The 20568-nt window shown below is 47.2% G+C and overlaps 1 protein-coding gene across 10 annotated transcripts in view; it reads right to left on the bottom strand.

Annotated features, from left to right (window-relative positions):
- CADPS (calcium dependent secretion activator) overlaps positions 1-20568 on the bottom strand; it is a gene marked incomplete at its 5' end in the record, with an annotated part of 195724 nt that overhangs the window by 63482 nt on the left and 111674 nt on the right. For 5 of the 10 annotated variants that reach the window (XM_082768147.1, XM_082768149.1, XM_082768152.1 and 2 more), the window contains 6 exons: positions 302-425; positions 1068-1131; positions 2019-2120; positions 11135-11299; positions 12378-12565; positions 17839-17975. In XM_082768147.1, the coding sequence (XP_082624273.1) occupies positions 302-425; positions 1068-1131; positions 2019-2120; positions 11135-11299; positions 12378-12565; positions 17839-17975 (780 nt within the window). The remainder of the gene's footprint in view (positions 1-301; positions 426-1067; positions 1132-2018; positions 2121-11134; positions 11300-12377; positions 12566-17838; positions 17976-20568) is intronic. The other 5 variants (XM_082768148.1, XM_082768151.1, XM_082768154.1 and 2 more) reach the window with 1 other exon arrangement.

Genomic DNA, 20568 nt, shown 5'->3' with positions numbered 1-20568 from the left:
ACTACACCACTGGCCAAATGCACTAACGATCAAAGGAAAAAAAAAAGAGAGAGAAAAAAAAAAAAAGAAAAGCTACAGTTCCTTTTAACTGTTTCCTCTCTCTTTTCTAGAAGAAGAAACGTTTTACATAGCTTCCACTCTTTACTGCTTCAAAAGCCAACACTACAAAAATGATTCATAATCACATCAATTTTATTGACAAGTGAATAAATCGTAAATGAATTTCTCTCAAATAGCTCCCAGCCACAGTTGCCACCTAGAAATATAACAAAATTGTAATTTCACAAAGAAAGAGCCTTACCTTCAATTTTGGCATACTCTGATAGTCGAGTATAATTGACTAGAGCTGCTTGCTCCAAGCATTTACGGATGACTGTTTTTACCTCCTCTTGAGGGACTGGAGTAACTATGTCTTTCATCAGGACCTTGACACAAGAAAAGCTGATTTGTTGTGGCATCAGGCGCACATAACTGTTTTTTTTTCTCCAAGCCCAACAAACACAGCCATTCCTACTCTAGCACTGCATGGCTCTCGGGGTAAGCGTGCAATAGGCAGGATTTGCAACAGGGTCACCTTGGCCAGCCTGAGACGTGGGGACCTACCCCTTCTCTAGTGCTCTCTGTCTGTATCCACAACCTATATGGCATGCCCCAAAATGTGTGCTTCCCATTCCTTAGGGCAAGACACTAAGACCTATTGCAACTTCCCCAGGGCTGGGCAAAGTTATGCCATTCCCAGGCTCTGTTGATGACTTGGGTTTGTGTCTGGGCTGGGCTGTGCTGCAGGTTAGCAGCAAGGTATCACTTTAGGAAGGGTCTGCAGTGCCAGTGCTTGTCAGCGAGGTAGCTGGCCCATAACTATCGACAAAGAGATGGGCTGTGCTGCTGTTTGTGCCAGGCTGCACCTGGCCTCCAGGCTGAAGCAGGAGAAATCAACAGCCCCACTTAATATTCCAGTATTAACTAACACTGATTACATGTAAAACAGTAGTTCTGCAAGCTCTTCTGGATGGAAAGACACATGAATGCAGGTAATTTCAACAACTCTTTGTTATTCTTATGCTTACCCTTTCCAGCAGTGAGAGAGTAGCTTTTAGAGCACCTTCTGGACGGCCAAAAGGAAAGCAGTACCTAGAAAAAACACATCCTGTTAACATCAGGTGCTTGTCAATATGACTTTCCAGTGCTATAAAGATCCTTTCCTGAACAGGACCAAGCAATTCTCTGTTCCCTCTGCCTGGTATTAGCGTTCTTTCCATGGGGCAATTTTCAGAAAGGCTTTGATGGTGTGGATGCTAAGGCAGCAGAACAGAGTAAAGGGCAGTTGGGAAGGTCAGCCAGTTTTAGCTTACTTAACCTGGGTGTCATCTGGGGAGTTTTTAGGTCTGCTGGGAGAGAATTAACCATCATCTCTTCACAAAAAAGAAACAAAGCCCCCTGGAGAGGACAGCACCAGTTACTTCCAGCCAGGGACCTGGTGATGCACAGGGCTGAAGCAGCCACTGTCCCAGGAGGGTACAGGTCTGAGAGCCACAGACCCTCCATACAAACCCACATCACCCACTTGTGTGCATGTGTGCGTGATTCATGTAGGGCCAGGCTGGTGTGCTGTGTGCAGCTCATCCCTTTTTACGGGGGCAACATCCAGCATTTTTGTAGTTATGTCACCCCCCCAGAAAATGCTGCCTATCTGTATGCTAGGAAGCATTAAACATAAATGGGTAATAATTGAGCAAAGAAATAATAAGGGATTTTTTTTTTGGGGGGTGGGGAGAGTTAAATTTCAGAAAAAAATCACAGCATTACCGTGCATATGGAAGCAGGAGTTCTGAAATACCCTTTAAAGGTTGTTTCTTTCAAATCCCTTTTCAGCTACAAACACTGCCCTGCTTAGGTCTGTGCCACTCATGCAGGATTCCCGCATGCATTCAAAACCTGCCTTTTGGCTTTGCTGGTTATGGGAGGGAGTTTGGAGGAAATCAGTCCTCTCCCCTTCAGCCTGGGGTCTCTGCCTTTACCTAAAATGCGTGATCTGATTCTCCAGAAGCAAACGCAGCCGCTCCTTGATCTCTTCGAATCGCTCTTTCTCATCTACGGTTACCGTTCCTATCCCGTCTGGCCTGAAGGAGAAATGCCGTGAATGACTCAGGCTCCACCTCACGACCCTGGGAAATCATCTGCACAGCAAAGCACATGCTGCAGGTTGGGACGCAGATGTCACCAGCCATTAGACCCAGGACAGGGCATGTGCCAAGCCGAGACACGGCGGTCACAGCAGTATGACCACAAAGGTATCAGAAAGCAAGACAGCAAGAAATAGCCCCCCTCTCAGAATGATAATCTGTACGTGGACTCCCCCCCACACCCTCCTCTTTCTTTTATTTTTATATTTTTTTTTCTGTGACAGGAAAACCTTAAAAAACAGACTCCCCTCTTAAATGTAGGTATATAACAAGGAGCACAATGCCAGCTTCCACCGCAGGATTGGGCCCACTGCTGGCAAAATATGGACTTCATTTCTGCAGAAAAATTCAGCTGCTAATTTAACACAATTCACAGTGTAAAGAATATCGACAACAGCCTTATATATGAACAGACTGTAAAATCCTGCACTCCTTCAGAACCACTGAATCACCTTATTACAATAATTTCTCGAAGCGAACCACCTTCAATACACTCTGCTGAAATGCACCTAGAGAGCGCTGAGTATTTGATACCTGAAAACGCAATGCCTTCTCATTCATTTCAGCGCGAGGGATAAAAATCAACACGCGATACCACCGAATTTCAGGGAGTACGAGTTACTACTCTCTGGCATTTGGTGTGTGCACAGGAGTGCATTGTAAGACCCCAGGCTCCGCTGCCTCGGATGCTCCTCGTCCGTCACCGAGCACAGTGTGCAGCGGGCGCTGCCGGGGCCGTGACGGGTGTCCCCGTGCTCCCGCGCCCGTCCCTCCGCCGATGCAGCCCCAGCCGTGAGCTGAAAGCAGCCGTGCCCTCCTTCCCCCCGCAGCCCCACGGCAAAGCTCACTGCAGAGGAAGGCAGGGAGAGGAGCGCGCCTAATCCAGCCGCCAAAGGGACCGGCGAGCCAGACAATCGGCAGCGCCGCTCCCCATTCCCGACGAGCAAAGTCTACGGATTTGTGTACTCCTGGGCAACTCTGCTGGCACAGGCTCTCCGTAGGTAATGTAAGGCGTCTTAAAATTGAACAAATGTTCTTACTTAAAGGCCTCCTCCAGTGTTCAGCCTAAGCTGCATAAATCCTCAGCACTAGACTGGTTTGGTTATACAAAAGACTTGGCAAGGGATTACAAAGCTTCTAATGAACCTCCTGTCAGGGGTTAATTGGTTGGCTTTATTTTCCTCTTAAAGAATCAAAGGCCCTAAACTTAGGAGGAAAAAAAAAAAAAACGATAAAAATGAAAAGCAATAAAATCTGTACAATCACTTCTCCTTGACCCTGTATTTAGTAAGCTCTCAATATCATAAATACAAACTCTGGTATTCCAGTACAGGTGAATAAATGATTAAAACATTTCAGGAGAGTAACTAGCAAACCTTACACGATATTCACGGCATATTCTTAAATCTAAATATACATTAAATAAAACTTACAATATGGACATAAAAAATACTTGAATATCAGGGGATGTATTTAAATTTAAATAGCATTTCATCAGAAATTGTTATTTGACTGTTTGCCAAATTCAGTTGTGCATTAAGAAAAAAAAAAAAAAAGGAAAAAGATTTAGGCTAAAACTTAGATAAAATGTCTTATCTAGGGAATACATTTCATAAACATTTTTGGAAGTATGGATCTGGTCTCATTAGTACCTAATTAGGACCGGTTATTTTGAAGAAATGAGCAAGCCACAAGAAAAAAAGAAAAGAAAAAAAAAGAAAAAAAAAAGAAAAAAATTAGATATTGAGCAAAATTTAATGTCTGAAGATGCTTAATGTATTTTTTTTCCAAAATTCCGTAAGAAATTTAACACTCAGACAGATACGTCCCTGCCTTTTGTTATGCTGTGCACCTCGTAGTGCCGGGTTTGCTGCCAAGCAGAGGAGCAGGTAATTCGGGACAGACAGCGATAAACGCTGTGCACCAAGGGGCAAGGTTGAAACCCTCATTTGACTTTTGGCACCCAGTTCTCGCCCCGTACCCGTAACAACTCGCGGTGTCACTGGGTTAATTGTGTCAGCGCTGACAAACGAGGCAGTGAAAGCCGCCTGCCCTGGCAGTGATTTGCTGGTGGACTGGAAATGGTCTGAAAGTTGTGTTACCCTTTGCAGGGTCAGCAACCTCCGACCGCGAGATTTACTGACAGGCTGGAGGGAGCTGCGGTTACCTACGTGGGTCTGGATGAAGTCTTCTCCCAAAGAGGACAGTAAGCATCCAGGCTGCTTTTAAAATCATCGTCAGCTTTAAAAATATATATTCAAGGGATTTAATTGAAAGCAGTGTGCAGTGGTGTGTGAAAAACAAAACAAAACAAAACAAAACACAAACAGCTCTGTATGCAAAGATCTGGGCGACTCACTGCTGACGCTGATGAAGGCAGGATCAAGCCCGTATCTGACAGCTCAGGTTGGGTCGCAGCCCGTCCATCCAAATTATAGCTTCTCACTGTATTTAAGGGCTTCAGTTTTGTCAGAACTGGCTATTAGTACGTAACGAGTGGTGTGGGGCACCTGACGCCTGCTGACATACCACCTTGGGCTGTGTCGGGGTTGAGCGGTGTGTCTCTAAGCACTGGTTTTAAAGCACTGACCCACACAAAGAAGAAGGAAGGGTTTGGGGAATGAAGTCCTGGCCAAAACAGCTCTGTTACCACGTCCCTCCACCTTCACAGAGATGCAAACCCAGCCCAGGCAGGCGAGAGGCCTGCTCCCCCCATGCTCAGCCTACGGCCGCCGGCTCGCCATGAGGCAGTGAGATGTCCAGCCCGGTGGCCCTGGCCACCTCTCTGTCACGCAGGGCCTGCCGTGCGGTGTAAGTGGCACGCCGCCCTCCTGTATCATGCTCCTGCAAAGTTGAGACAATCTACAGGTCAGCTGTAGCCATTTTTGGAGCAGCGCGGATGTCTGGAAGGGCCTGCCAACCGAGAGCCATCACCACTGCAAGGACTCCCTTTCTCACCCAGCTGTGGACTATATTGCATCTGACATGATGAGCATCTCTTGAATCTACCTTTCAAATTTTCGGCAAACCATTTTCTCACTGTCCTTCACAAAGTTGACATTTTCGGCAGCATGATAGGAAAGATGTCATGTCGGCTGCTTTTCAAGTTGTTGTCACAGTGGTTAGCACCAGTTCTGTCATCTTTGCTTTCCTCACAATCCCCCATCTTGAGCCATGTCACAAATAATAATACTTCCCATGTTTTTGTCAAATTTCAAATACTATAACCCAGCTGCACATCTTCGGATTTACTAGTTATGTTAATCTTTGTTGCTCATCTTCCCAGAAGCTGAAGCATTAGGGACTCATTAATTAGTGACAAATGCAGGATATACATAGAACTGGAAAAACACCACCAAAAGCCTTGCACTTAATTTATTAGCTGGATAATTTTGAAACCTAATTAAATATGCAAGTCAAATATACTTTGAAAATGCAATCTTTTTGAGGGAACATATTTATTTTCCCTTCGCAAGAACACAAAGGGTATATAGCTTAGCATTGCGATAATTTAAGATTCACTTCTGTGCTCTAGACAATTTGAGTACATGGCTGATGGGGCTGAAAAAAATCTGCAAGAGAAGTTTAGGTCTCACCAGCTCGTCCTGATGCTTACTGGTGATTTTCTTTTCAACAAAGATCTCCAGCTCAACTTTTCTATTTGATACTTGATCTGGTGGGCAGCCTCACCAACTCCTCCAGCAGGCAGCATTTCTGCGGCAGGCTGGCTCGAACGCAGCCACGGAAAACAAACGTGCTCACACACAGTGCACAGCCACATCCTCCTAGCACTGGGCTAAACAGTGATGGGCAATGAGGTAAGAGCAAAATGGTGAAAAATAGCTCTGCTCTTGTACGTGGTATGTGCAGAGGCACAAATGGGTCTGGGTTTATGAGCTCAGGTCCACATACAGCACAAATGTCCCCATCTGAGTGGAGACACCATTTCGTCTGGTTATCTACAGCTCCTGTTCACGGACACTTGAGGTGCACGGCATAAGTTGTGGGCAGGGAGGAAAGCAGAAGGGCAAAAAAGGCAAGAAAAATAAATAAGGAAAATTTTAATTATAAGTAAACAAGTTTCAGATCACTCCTTCTGCTGCGGATTCATTATGTTGGCTCAAACCTAGTCAACTCAGAATGTAAATATTTCATATGAAAACTTTTAAATGCTGCTTTCCTAATCCCTCCTTGTTTTTAAGTTTTAAGCCACGAAAACAACAACATCAACAAAGCAGGTGGTGAAATTAGAAAAGGGGTTGCAATTTAAACAGCGAAAACGATAGTCCTTGTTTAGCTTGGATGGTTTGTGCAAATTCCAGGGTTAATTATAAATTATAATTAGGACCTGTGATCCTAAGGCCACTGCTTTATTCTACAAGCCCCGCCTCCCCCCATGCCCTTTTCTAATTATACCCAGTGCCCCCAGGGCTAGTTATGCTGCTAAAACAAATATATCAAAATGATTTTTAACAAAGACTAATCTATGAAGCAATAGCATGCATTTGTATGCAATTATAAATATACAGTATAGCTCCAGTGGGTTAATCTCTTTGACATAAGCCTGCATGGAATACCATGGCGGCTTACGACTGAAAAGACAGATCATCTTTTACACCTTTTATGTTTAACTTGTCTACACTTTTTCTACTGGGGAAAATATTGCTTACACGTAGCAAACAGATCTTTGCATGCACTGTGAGCCCTGGCATGCAGAGCCAACGAAAAAAAAACAATGTCAAAAACTGATGCAAATAATTTGATTTTTTAAGTAACAACTCAAATATAAAACACGTGCTGCCTTCAGCTCCCTTGCCGCTTGCCAGGTGCAGCACATATGAGCTATACAGTAAACATGGATGATTAGTGCCTTGGACGGCGTGTGTCAGGAATGGCTTTCGGAGGCTGCCTCGCGGGAGGACTCGCCCGCGCCAGCCCCACCGGCCGCACGGGGACCAGTCCAGCCGCAGCACTGGGATGCGGGCGGGAGCACCCTGCCTGTCCTGCCCTCCTTCATCACCCCGTGCAAAGCTGATCTGAACAAATCCACCTGGTTATACCCCTTGAAAACGCTTATTCAGCGAACACCAGTTGTGCCTGACGTCCCTTTCTTCCGGGAATTCACGCCGCGCGCCCAACGCCGGTTGAAAGCCCTTTGTTAGGCTCAGCCCTCCGCCTGCTCTCCTCGGGGCTTCCCTCGACGCTGCCCAAGGTGTGAGCCGCTTCGCCCTGCCATCCTTGCCTTCGTCCCGCTCCTGCTCCCCTCCACGCCAGTGCCGAGTCACGGCTCATCGCTCCTCACGTGCCATCCACAGCCCTGACGCCGCGCGGCTGAACCGGATGGCTTCTGAGCACTGCCATCCTACACCTATTGCAACGAATCACGTCAGCCCGAGCCGGTTGTCTGCCGGTCGCGGGCGATGCCGGATTGTATCCGACAGACGGCCGCAACGCATGCCGTGTCATCACGGGTCTGGCTGCGATACGGAGCCGGCACCTAACGAGGGGTTACGGCACTACGCCCCGCGAGGTCTGCAGTCAGGGCTGCTCATCTGAGCGCAGGGACGTGTTGATGGATTTATCACTTCTTTTATAGGACCAAAAATACCCCCCCTCCTTTTTTTTTAATCTATTTTTTTTAACTAGCTGTATGGAAATCTTGCCTTTATGTGGAATAGCCAGATAGGCAATTAGAATATAAAAGGAAATGTTATAAATACGTTATGCAGACTTTTCAATTCCTCGAGGTCTATGACAATGATATTATTTCTGGTGGCTTATGGCTGATGAAAACTAAGGGGAGCTCATGCTAATGCTCACTAATGAGAGAGCTATTTCTTGAAAACAAGTTTTATGCTGCAAAGCATAACACAGCTCAGAGGGCAAAGGGCAGGTCACTGACATACCGAGAGACTTAACAGAAAGATCGCAGTTGTTTGCACTTTGGGCAAAAGTCACCGAACAACTCACAAAGAATAATGGTATCAGACTTCTGGGGATCCAGGCTGGCATCCTGATTTTGATAAGCTCCACGTCTGCTAATACTGCACATTCCGCACATTCAATATTTTCAAATTATTTTTAAAAGATTGAAATTAGCAAAGATGGAAGGAGTCTCTTTTGGTGCCAACTTGAACATTTAAAGAGAAAGCAAAATGGCTAAATCCAAACAAGCCAGATGTGGAACCAAGGTCACCCCCAGGTGACATTGCTTCCAAAGGGACAGAAACGGAGGTTGGAGGGCTCAGCACCGACTTGGGCCTGGGAAAGCTGAGCTTGGTTCTCTGCTCTGTAATGCCTCTCGTGCACAGGCAGGGAGGAACAAGGCTCCTCCACCACAACAGCTCCATGCGTGTCAGACGGTGCAGGAGCACTGCTGTCCCCCTTGAAAGCCAGGGAGGAGACGAACATGGAAACAGAAGGCAGAAGACCTGGAGGTCATGTAAACCCTTTCATTATTTTAGCTAAAGCTATGTCTTCTTAAAACCCTGCCTGTTTTTGCCTCCGCTACTTTTTTGAGGACTGTTGATAAAGGCAAGCGACAGCCTCAATACTGTCGTAATGGTACCAGAAGCACACAGACATCAATAAACACACAGCCGGTGCTGTTGGGTGTCTGAATGCTACGTGTTTCTTGCCTTTCGTGTAGGTACAGACATCAGAAATCCTAACAGCATAACAGCAGAACTTTCAAAAAGGCAGCCAGTGATACCTAGTTGAGAAAACCCTTCTATGAAATTGCCGGTGGCCACAATAGCGAAAAGCCTCCAGTTCTTCAGCTTTGGTAAATAGCAAGGAACTGGGACCAGCAAATTGTTCAGGTATTTAGCAGTCTTGGCTTGCTCACTGCTTGCCCCTGCCCCTCCGACAGCCTGTGCATAGCACATGCAGGTACCTGCAGGAGGTAAGGCTCAGGAGAAGCAATTTCCATTTAACCATGTTTTTTTTACTCCAAAAAGGATGAAATGAACAGAAAAAATAAGGGGACTGTGATGCAAATGGCAGTGATTTACAGCCCCCCCTTTTTTTTGGAGAGATTATGTCAGGCTTTCAGGGCTCTGAATAAGCTACAGGAGCCCAAAGGGAGGGAAAGAAAAATCCTTATATCTAAAGCACCAGGGCTCCACACCAGCCCCAAAATCTTGCTTTGACCGCGTCACCTGCCTCGGCGGCAGGGTCAGCCCGAAGCTGGAGGTGCATTTCCACCAGCAGCCACCCCGCTGCCGTCCCGGGTGCCGCGGTGCCGGACAGGCGAGGCAGCGTCCCCGCACTGATGCCTGTCATCCTGTCAGCCCCGACCTCCGGGCTGTCCCCGGCATCCGAGCGCAGCCTCCCCGCACCTCCCCGTTGACTGCGAGCGACTGGTGTCTGGCCGCCTGACCTTACACAAACGCGATGCAAACAGACAGCCCACCTCAGCTCCATCACTGTCTGCCGCTAATACCGGAGATTGATAGCCACATGGAGTGCTCTCCCTGCTCGACCTTCGTTACTGGGTGGCATATTCTGACTGACAGCCAACCTCCTTCTGGAGAAAGCTGAACTAACCGACATTTGTGTTTGGTTTTTTTTTGTTTTGTTTTGTTTTGTTTTTTTACTGTCGAAAAGTGGAATAACTTCCTCTTATGGAGACAGTCAAATCAACACTTTCTTGGGTTGGACAGAAAAAAAAAAGAAGCCTTTGTTAAACAGAAAGACATCTCCTGACTTGAATCTGCTGGGAGATGCTGTCGGATGCGGTGCTGGGTGCCGTCCCAAGCACGGGCACGTTCCTGCCTCTACAGAACACATGGGAAGTTTTCTGCTCTGCAGTGAGCTATAGGTCTGTGGGGCAGAGGATGGCCCCCAGCTAGCCCTATGGTGATGAGCAATCCATGGATGTAGGAGGTGGGAGGAAGGGATGCAGTGAAAGTGAACCCAGCTTTACGCACACCCCACAACTGCTCGTGAGCACCGCACAGATAAATACTGGCTTCCCTGTGTGCTCTGCCAGCCAGCTCTCCAGTGCATGATGCAAGTGGCCTAAGCAGCTTTCCGAAAAGAAATCACAACTTTTCCACTTCGCCATTCAGACTTCTGTTAGTAGAAACGGAAGACACGGAGTCACATTTTCTCCCGCAGACCCCCTGTGGTTCTTTATGACTTCCTGGTGGCAGAGGCCAGGAAACACAGCACCAAACTCCACACCAAACTCTTGCCATGTGCGCCCGCGGTCCTGGGGACAAGCGTGATGCTGCAGCCCTGCAATGCTCAGGTCCCAACCGAGAGGGAGCATGTCCCGTCAGCTTTCTGGCCTGGAGTCAACCATCGACTAAAGACAGCTAAGTCAGGGTGAAGCACATCTTTCTTTTTTTTGGAATATTTTAACCAAATTTAACAGCCCAGCTGTCCATTTGGAAGCACCTGGCTGGGTCCCAGTGAGGCACAGTCACCACCCACAGCTCCAGGGACCAGCACAGGCACAGCACTGGGCTCTGCGCATCCCATGAGGCTGGAAGCAGGATGGATTTGCCAAGCTCTCAGCTCTCCAGCCCCAGTGGGAAGGCATCCCCACGGCACCACCAGATACCTCCTGCCACTGACCCGATGAAGAGGAGGCTGTGGTTGTGCTGGACCCTGTGAAGAGGCACACGGGGTAGCTGTGACCAGCAGCCACCCTCCTCTCCATTACACACTCCCAGAAAGTGGGCTTCGAACCAGGTGGCGTCCCCAAAGCAGCCTCCCTCCTGACTATGGATGGGAGCTTTATGGGCGGCCAGGTCTGCACACAGTCCCCTGAACACGCTGGGAACACACTGATCCCTGATGCCTGGGGGACAAGGGCACCCAAAGGTGTCCCAGCAGAGGCCGACCCCGGCTGCTGCAGCCCCGCAGCCTGCCCAGTGTGCTCGGTGACCGAGGAGCCCGGCGCCAGCTACAACGCACTGCTGTGCACTGCGCGCTTCGCTTACCTTTTCGGCTCTGGATTCGGCTGGGATTTGGAATCTTTCCTTTTTTTGGACTCCTTTTTGGAATCCTTTTTTGTCTCCACTTCAGCGGCAGAGGCATGAGACACTTTGCCCCCCTCGCCGTCTGCGCTTGGCTGTGACCCGCCAAGCAACTCTGCCATGTGGTGGCTTTGGGGAGTGATTGGGACAGGCGGGGGGAGGCCAGCAGCAAACGTGGAAGAAACAGAAAAAAGCATGAAATAAAAAGCACAAAACAAGACAAAAAGAAACTAAACCAAAGGCAAACAACTGAAATCAAAGAACAATTGGCAAAGAAGGAACAAACGAGCAAAAGAAAGTCATAACTAAAAAAGAAACTAAGGAAGCAAGGACTCGGTTTCCATGACAAGATGTATGAAACTAACTGCAAAGCAAGCGGCAGCCTTGCAACGTGAAACCTGGGCAATGCGTGTCATAAATCAGGGTGCTATTTACCACAGGGCTTAAGAAAACATATAATTATTTTATAACACTCCTTTCTTCAGCAGCATTTGCAGGATAGAGAGCAATATCTCCAAGTGTACAGTGCAACTTAGCAGAAAAGACAACAAAACCAAACCAGAAAAAGAAGCTGCAATACATACCACAGCTGTCAACGAAACAAATAGGAAAGGGAAAAGCATAGCTCCGCTCCCTACCACCAAAGATTTGCCACATTTGAGAGAAAGGAATGGGCTGCTTCTGGAACTGGAATTCCTTTGCAACAGCAGCAAGACAAAATTTCCAATTATGCCTAAGCAATTCCAAGGCTGACGTCAGGCCGCCTGCCGAAGAGACAGAGGTGCCCGAGGGCTTCGAGCACTTCCGTGCACTGAAGTTTGATACTGCTGAAAATTTCACTGCTGCAACTTGTCAGCTCCTCTCACGCAGCAATTAAATCAGCGCAGTATATTGTTTACTTCCATTATATTCAACCCGTGACAGTCACATGTACGTCAACTCTAGTTTGCCCAGAACTGCATCTAGCAGGTGCCTGGGTAAGAAAGTTAAAAACCCCGATTTCTGGATCCCCTACGTGCATTTTTCTTGCTTACATTAAACAAGCCACGAAACAAACAAACAAACCGACTATGCCACTAGAAGCGCTGCTGCCAAACATCCAATGTGAAAACAAATTGGGGACTGTTGTGCATTATCCAAGGAAACCTATATCTGACAAAGTCATCCCTTGCTGGCAGGGAGCTGCTAGCCAAAAATAATTCCTTACCTGTTGCCATGAACATGTGATGCACAAAAGGCAAAGCTGTAGTGAAGTAAGGTGGGGTCAATCATAGCTCCATTTTCTGCGCGCTCTAGCAAATCTCTGAGGTAGCAGAGATGTCTGTGACAGCCTCTCACTCCATTACGTGCACAATACTCATCTAGCACAAAGACCTGGCCAGGACTAAACCAGCCCTGTTTAGAAATAAAGAGACTTGATTTTAAATATAGGTTATTAAATACAAACGCTATCAGATGTGGAGGTGTAGTGGTCAACTGTTCTAATAAAGAAATACAAACCTAAGGCTACATTAAGGAAAAAGGAGAGAGGTCACTCTTAAACAATACAGTCTGCATATCATCACCTAATCACAGCATATACTCAGTGCAACTGTTAACAGAAATACATTATGCTACCATTAACAGAAAATGTCATTTAAAATGCTGAAAAGTGAGGCCAGTTCATGTCAGTGTCTAGCAAAAAAAGAAAAAAGGAAAAAAGAAAAAAAAAGATTCACACCTTTAAAGAGATGACAAAGATTTGATTATTTAAGCAACATGAAACAGTGATCTCATTCTGGGGAAGGGACTGCACATTTGGCCAGGACGGAGAAGAGTGATCTGGGGGAGAACAGGGAGGATTACACTGAACAACGGCTTCTCTTGCATCTGGCACGTAGGGACATCCTGAAGACGGAGGAAGGCAGCTCCACGGCATCACACGGGGACGTGTCACATCGTCCTTGTTGTGTACCCTCGGCGCTGCGCTCTGAGATCGCCCACCAGCCGGCAGGTCAGCGCTCCTCGGCGTCGCAGCAAACATGAGCTCAGCTCACGGGCACGGTTTCTTTACACATCCTGAAACCTCCAACGACTGCTGTCTGTGAGTCCTAAAGGCCTGGTGACACACGGTGCAACGTCCATGCTCCTGAGGAGGACATGGTGCCCTGCGAGGGGACGGCACGGCGCTCCGGCGAGCGTCCCAGGACAGCCGGGGCCGAGCGTGCCTCTGCCTTCAGCGAAGGCGCTAGTGAGAACGAGAATATTCTTGTAGATTGTAGATTTTCAAAATGCTGCAAAACCGTCAATATTTACATGGAAATTTGGGTGCTAAACAATTGCTAAGACGCAGCTCTGGAATGCATCAAGCTGCAAAATCTTTCATCGTTTAATTGAAAAGTTCCTGCAGCGGGCGGGAGAGTAGTTGAGGCAGAGCACTGCCCCTATAGGCAACTTCTTTGCCACCCCATCTGTTACCCCAAATGCTACATCTTAGAAACAACACTGCTGTGAAAGATTAAAATATATTTTCTACCACTCAGATGACACCAAATCTTTTCTAGATGCCAAAATAGCTGCTTTGAAAAGAGTTGAAGAAATATCAATTAAGAGCTCAAAGACATAGAGAAGGATTTGCTCATCCTTATTGGGCCAACTCCAAAACAGATTGAGAAAAGAATTAAAATAATGAGGGGAAAATGATAGATATAGGGAGTAGCTACAGTTCTGGGATCACTGGAAGTGCACATTTCAAAATGAAGACACAGAACAATGCAGATGGGACAGCACTCTGGAAGGCTATTTTTTGGGAGGGGTATATTTGCTTTCACTGCTTTTAGTGATATTTTTGTTTGCTTTTTGGTTAGTGGTATTGTGCTTGATTCTGGACTTCTTTATGTTGCCTGTTTGCTACATCCTTGGACCTCCTCTTCACCTTGTGTCTTTTCACACAAGTCTTTGGTGATTTGGTATGATAAAAATATAGAAATGCTGCAACTGCTCTGAAATAAAAAGATGTGTGCATTTAGTTACTGGGGTAGAAATGAGGTTTAAATTCTTCTATTCACATAATATGTATACAAAGGACTTTGTCCTTCCTACAGGGTGAAATCTTGGCACCACTGACATCAGTGGGAAGGCTGGCATTAACTCCCCTGGAGTCAGGCATCAAGCCTGGAGTTTGGGGTGAAGGAAGCAGGAGGCTACACCTGGTGAGCAGGAGTGCATCTCATCGCTCCCCTGCACCAGGGTCTGAGAAGTGCTGCTCCTTGGTCGGACAGAAGGGACTGGGGCAAACACTTAAGATCGCTCCCATGGCTCAGCAAAGGGAAGCCTGAGCAGAAGCTCAGAGGTTCACTAATAAACCTCATACCTTGACACCTCATGAGAGCACACCCAAGGAAACTACAGGTAGATCTGGAGCCCAGGAAGACCAGAAGGTTTCCTTTTGCATGGCAGAGGTATGAAATAAAAATCCTGAACAGAGCTACAAGGGGGCCATAAAAACTGCTCCCCATGGCCCCAGAAAAGAATTTAAGGTTTGAATAAAAGGCTGTATTCAGACAAATCCCCCACATCTTTAGGCAGATCCTGGCTCTTGATTAAGATTTGCCTGGCACAACCAACTGACAACCAGCCAGTCTGGCAAACGCAACTGATAGTGACGCACGGGGTGTTTCAACCCAACACAGCTAGGTGTAGCTCAGTTTGGGCTCCCAGATGGTCTTCAGTGGCATGGAGAAATGTAGAGGGGACATTGGAAGAAGGCTGTAGAGTGCTAGGAGCTCAGCTGACTGTTTGAGAAGCTGATCTGCATTGAGATGATGCCATGTGCTCCTGGCCCCAGTGGGGAGTGCAGTGGGAGCTTTTCAGCTAGGTAAGGCAAGACTTGGTCAATCACTGGAGATTTTTCCAATGCAAAATGCAGTTTCTGTGAAAACCAGGATTTCTGAGAAAAAAATTTCACTTCTCAATAGCTGTATTTTCTCATTTCCCAGGGGAAGAAACAGACAGTATAATTTTGGTAACCTGCTTTCTGGGCCTTTTCATGTGACCCCTTCACGCATCATCTCTGCTAGACCGGGCTCTCCAGAAGACCACCTCTTGGTAAATGCGGTGCGGTGTGATATGAATCCCACAAATACTGACACATCGTGGGAAATACTGCTCCAGTAGGCATCTCGTTGCACAAGCCAAATGCTGGCAGTAGGTTGGGATGTCTTGGGAAGAGTTGAAGGGCAGTCTCAGAAATAACACGAGTGTCCAAGCAGAAATCCATGCATGTGTGGGGTTGGTATAAAGCTGGAAGAGCTGCACACTCTTTCCCTATCAGAAAGTCCAGGAAGAGCTGTGAAAGCAATTGTGCATTCAGCTTGAGGATGATGGGCAAGAGCCTCGGAAAGCAATGCCGACGACGCTCTTCCCCTTTCCCAGCACGGTGCTCTCTGCCAGCAAACATCACTTCTGCACTAGCTGAGATTAGTCAGACAGCCTGTTTGTTTTCATAGGGATGCCTGGCTCAGCCAGCGAGTGGGCTCACAATAACATTGTTTAACCTGGTTCCACGGAAAGGAGGCAAAGCTGAGCTATTCTCTGTGTCAGGGTAAGCCATCGTGTCTGGCTAAGTCTTCCCTGGCACTTCCATGTCCGCAGCAGAAAACAAGACGTGTGACAAGACAAAACTCTTCAGGACCTTGCACGTGAACATCCTGTAGGAAGAATAACAATCGCCCAGCAGCACACAGAGAGGACAGGGCAGGCTTACCACAGGCTCACAGCTCCTACAGGCAAGCCAGCACAAGGGTATCACCAGCTTCCCACAAACACCTCAAGAGCAAAGGGGTTGCACCCAACTTGCAGTTGCACTCAAATTTTGTGGTCAGTCTGATTTAGCTTCAAAATTAGGACAAAACCATACTAAAATAGAGTAAAGAAGCAGGTGATATCCAAGAGGCGGTGAGCACAGCCTATTATTCTCTTCTTCACAACACTCTGCAATGGGTGATTTGAAAGAAGACGGTTAATTGGTGATGCTCTGCTCTGAGGAGGCACAAATCTTGGTGCTGAGGGGAGCTCCATCACTCCAGTAGTTTCTAGCAAGGGTCTAAACATCTTGATCACAAGCGGAAGTATGGCTGGTGGGTGTCTTGAAGAGAAACATTATTAATAATTTCCAGTGGCGGCCTCGTGACTCTCCTTCAGCCATGACTTTAATTCAAAGGCCTCAGCTCTCCCACCAGGCCCGAGGCTGCACAGAGACACACCAGCTGCAAGCCAACCTGTCAGGCATGCATGGATGGGGATGGTCTTCCTCGTGCCAGCCATGTGTGGGGAGCAGAAGCTGCATGCCAAACCCACTGCCTGCTGGAGCAAAGACCTCAGTGGAACCAGTGAGAAACTCGTGGCAGGTCAGCCGACGCTCCCACCGAGCCTACTTGTAGCACCTGGGGATCTGCAGGTCAGGTGCACACTGCAGCCTTCCCCCAGCCCATCCTTACCTCAGGGGACATCCACAACCGCTCCTCCTAGCCCTGCCTCTCACTAGGAAGGTGGTAACTCACTGCTGCTGCTGGCATTTATGGGATCTTTCTGAGATCAACCCTTGTGTGCGGTGCAAGGAGCTGAGCAGATGGGAGGAGCACCCTGATGGAGGGGCACTTGGAGGACAAGGTTGGAGCCTGACAGGCTTCCTGGCTCAGCTGCGTTCTCATTTTGCTGCTTTTAATGGAAAGCCACTCAACAGGGCCAGCTCCAGGAACTGCACAGATGGCAAAAGGTGGAGACTACTGGCATGGGGTGGTCCTTCTGCTGAAGAAGCCAGTGATGACACCCCAGTATGGAGATTTCTGTGCAGCATGAGGAGGGCAGCAGGTCGCGATCTGTCCCACGCCTTTCAGGCCTCATCCAACCCCTCTATAGAAGTTTCATCCTGTTATTTTCTCAAAGACTAAGAGTTTCTTCATTCTTCTCACCAAAACCACTGGAAATTCAGTGTTCAACTTGTAGTGGTGAAGGTTATTTGTCACGTAAATCCTCACACTGCCTTGCAGCCCCCAAGCACTGCACCCCAGCCAAAACTACAAGCTGTCCTGGAGCACCTCGGTGCCACCAACATACAGAGCACGTTGTAAGGCAGTGGCCTGAGAGCTGCGACCTGTGCTCATGGAATAATCAGGATGGGCGTGCGACTGTGTGAGCAAGGACTTGACCACTGGATCCCTGCAGTTATCCACCTAGTCCCACCTGTTACCTGCTCGGGATCCCTGCCCATACACAGACACAAAGCTGGGCCATGGCTATTCTTGTAGTGACTCCACTAACATGGGAGGTGGTACCAGACCTTCATCTTTCCCCTGCAATTTCATCCATAAGACTCTGGAAGGCAGCATGGGAAGCTGCAAAACACTGCTTCTGCTCTCTACTGCACGTCCCCACAGAGGAATTTGTCTTTGCAGAAGGAAACATTTTAAACATTGCAAACAGAAACGATAAAGACAGTGCTACTGGAGAAGAACAGCAGTCAGATCACTGGAGGTAGCCTCTCAAAAAGAAAATACCTCTGGCCCAAATTCAAACCTGGTGTAAACAGAAGTCAATCTTCCAGCAACAGGGGGATTAGCCCCCACTTGCACTAGCTTTGACTTTGCTGCTTGGTGTTTATATCACTAGAGACCAAAGAATATACTTGCCAGACAAGAATAGGAATCATTAAGTCTGTGGTCCAAAGTGAGGCGCTGAACCATCTCAAAGAGTGAAGCGTGGTCAAAGTTACAGGGATTGGAAGAGATAAATTCATCCATGCCATGCTTTTGAGCTCTATCTGCATCTGTTCATTTATACATATAGAGAAAGACACCATTTAGAGAGATATAACATATTTCAGTTGACAAATACAACAGAAAAATATACAGTATGAAGCATGAAAGCTAAATATCTCTTCTTCCCTACATTGCCATTAACATTTCTCTTTGCAGGCTACATAAACGATCTTCACCTCCCATTGTCAACTTGCATCAGTTATGGACGATCTTATTGCATTTAGGCAAAAGATTTTAGAATTAACATCGTGTCAACGGCTCGTTATAGTGCATTTATTCTGTACTTAAAACCAGAACACAAACCAAATAACTTACTCTGTATCTTACAATGCACTACCAGTTAACAGAGTTTTGGCTCACAGACGTAAATTAGTTCCTATTTAGTTAGTTGTGGTTAATTATAATAGATTCTGCCATTCTAGTGAAGTTATAGCTGTAGCATTTTTTCTCTAAATTTACTAGGTTTTCTAGGTATCAAACCATTTACATTGTTCTTTTTCCAAATGCCAATGTTTGCCTCCCAGGGCAATTTTTTCTAACGGCGACTTTAAATGCTACCTCCAAGAAATAAAAAGACGCTCTTTTAAGCATTGCTAATAAGTTAAATTGATGTGTAGTTTGTTATCACTGAGAAGGTAACCTGATAGCACGCTGGAGCTGCCAGTCATCCTGACAGGGACACGATTTCCTCTGTTTGGATTACGAGCTGCCATTTTTTTTGTGAATTAACAGCCTCACCGTATTCACACATCTCTGCTTTGGGTGACGTTTACAGGCACTAACTCCTAGGGGCTAATTAATTAATCTCAACATGGTTAACTAAAAATACACCAAATTCACCGGTTGAAATGAAGCCGCCGATGCAGCCTGGGTGCGGCCAGCCGGGACCCCGCTGGGAGCAGGCTTTGTTCCACCAGCGACCGGGGAATTAAAAGACACCTTTCACTCGGTTTTGTCCGTGCTCAGCTTCCTACTATATGGGTTCTTGCCAAATCCTCGACAAATAGAATGGGATTTAAATCCTTCCCCTGTTTATAGCCTCCTAGGGGAACTGGGTGGCCTTGAAACAATGTGGCTGAAAGGACACAAAAATGCAGTTTTCTGCAGTAGTACTAAAAGGTAACTGTATTTGTTTTAAAACAAAATCGCTCTTTACCAGAAGAAACAGAAATCCTTAATTAAAAAGAAAAGAATAAAAGGAGCTTTAAATGATAATGAGATAGCATTCTTTTATGTATGTTTTATTTAACTATTTATATTAATCTGTGAAGGATGGCATGGCTTCCTAATACCTCGTTCATGTCTGTGCTCTCACATATTGCTGATCATTGAAAGCAATCTTTGCATTTTCTGTATAGTCTGTCGTTAGCTATATACAAACTATATAAATAACATCACCCACTGGAAGGAAATCAGACAAATTAAAACATGTAACATTTCAATTAGCTGCTAGCAATACTTAATTCAGCAGTGGCTGGCAATTTTCCTCATTAAAACCCTGCTGAATAAACGCTGTGTATTTTATTTTTTTTTAAAATGGGTTCTACACTTTTTGAGGGTCCTTTCCTCTCTGTCGCTTCATGTAATGGCTCCTGCCTGCCTCCCCTCTGCCTCTCTCCCTCCGGTCCCAAATCCCCCCCTCTGCCTCCGCCGGCGGCTCCGTGCATTCAGCGCAGGGACAGGAAAGCAGCCGGCGGTGCCGAGCGAGATGGCAGCAGCAGGGCTGGCTCTGGGGACGGGGACAAGCTCCCTGGCCACAGCATCACCTCTACGGCACAGACAGTCTCTGGCACCCTTAGGTGGAAGGCATGAAGCCCACCCAGCCCCGGGTCTCGCAGCAGCAGGCCGCAGCCTGCCCGTTTCGACAGCTTTCTGCCCGTTATCTCTGTCCCTTTGGGCCAGGATCGATCTGATGGAGCTCCCAAAGAGTTCGTCTCTGCTGCTCCTGAGTCCATCCCTAGCGCCCACAAAATGCTTTAGCAGATATTAAAAATAGCCTGATAATGGATTGTTGCTCTCCCGGGTTCCTCTGAGTTGACTGCAAGCTGACAAATTGGCTGGAGGCCTTAATTTGCCAGCTTCACTCAGAGATTTTATTACTTTTCAATTAGGAGCCCTGATACACTGTCAATCCTCTTGCTCTGCAAGCAAGGCTCTGCGATTTGAGTAAATCAGCTGGAAACGTGAAGAGTCCCCTAGCCCTTTAGCTGGTGAACTTCTCTGAGCAGATGTGTGAGGAAGCATGTTGGAAATGATTTTTTTTTACTCCAAACTAATCAACTTTCCCCACTTTGTGCTCTCAGAAGAAGGCGGACACGGAGCACACCTCTGGGTGTGTGAGTAGGCCGAAGGTCTGTGGTGCTGGTGGAGCAGAGGCTCTGGCCTGTGCTTGCTAAAATCTCTCTGCTCAGGGCAGGAGCATGGAAAATTTCTGGCAATTGCTAAGAACTGGCAGAGCACTTGACTGGCCTTCACAACTGCCCACGCTCAGGGGAAGTTTTACTTGTGGGCATCACCGTGTTGGGTGCCTGCTGGAAAACCCATTTCCCCAAACCTCCCCATCTCAGAACAACCACAGAAGAGGGAGGAAGCGGGCATGGC

Source organism: Aythya marila (genome assembly GCF_965140915.1).
Source record: "Aythya marila genome assembly, chromosome: 10".
Lineage (NCBI taxonomy): Eukaryota > Metazoa > Chordata > Aves > Anseriformes > Anatidae > Aythya > Aythya marila.
The sequence above is the reverse complement of the archived record's forward strand: the minus strand, read 5'-3'. Positions and strand labels throughout refer to the sequence as shown.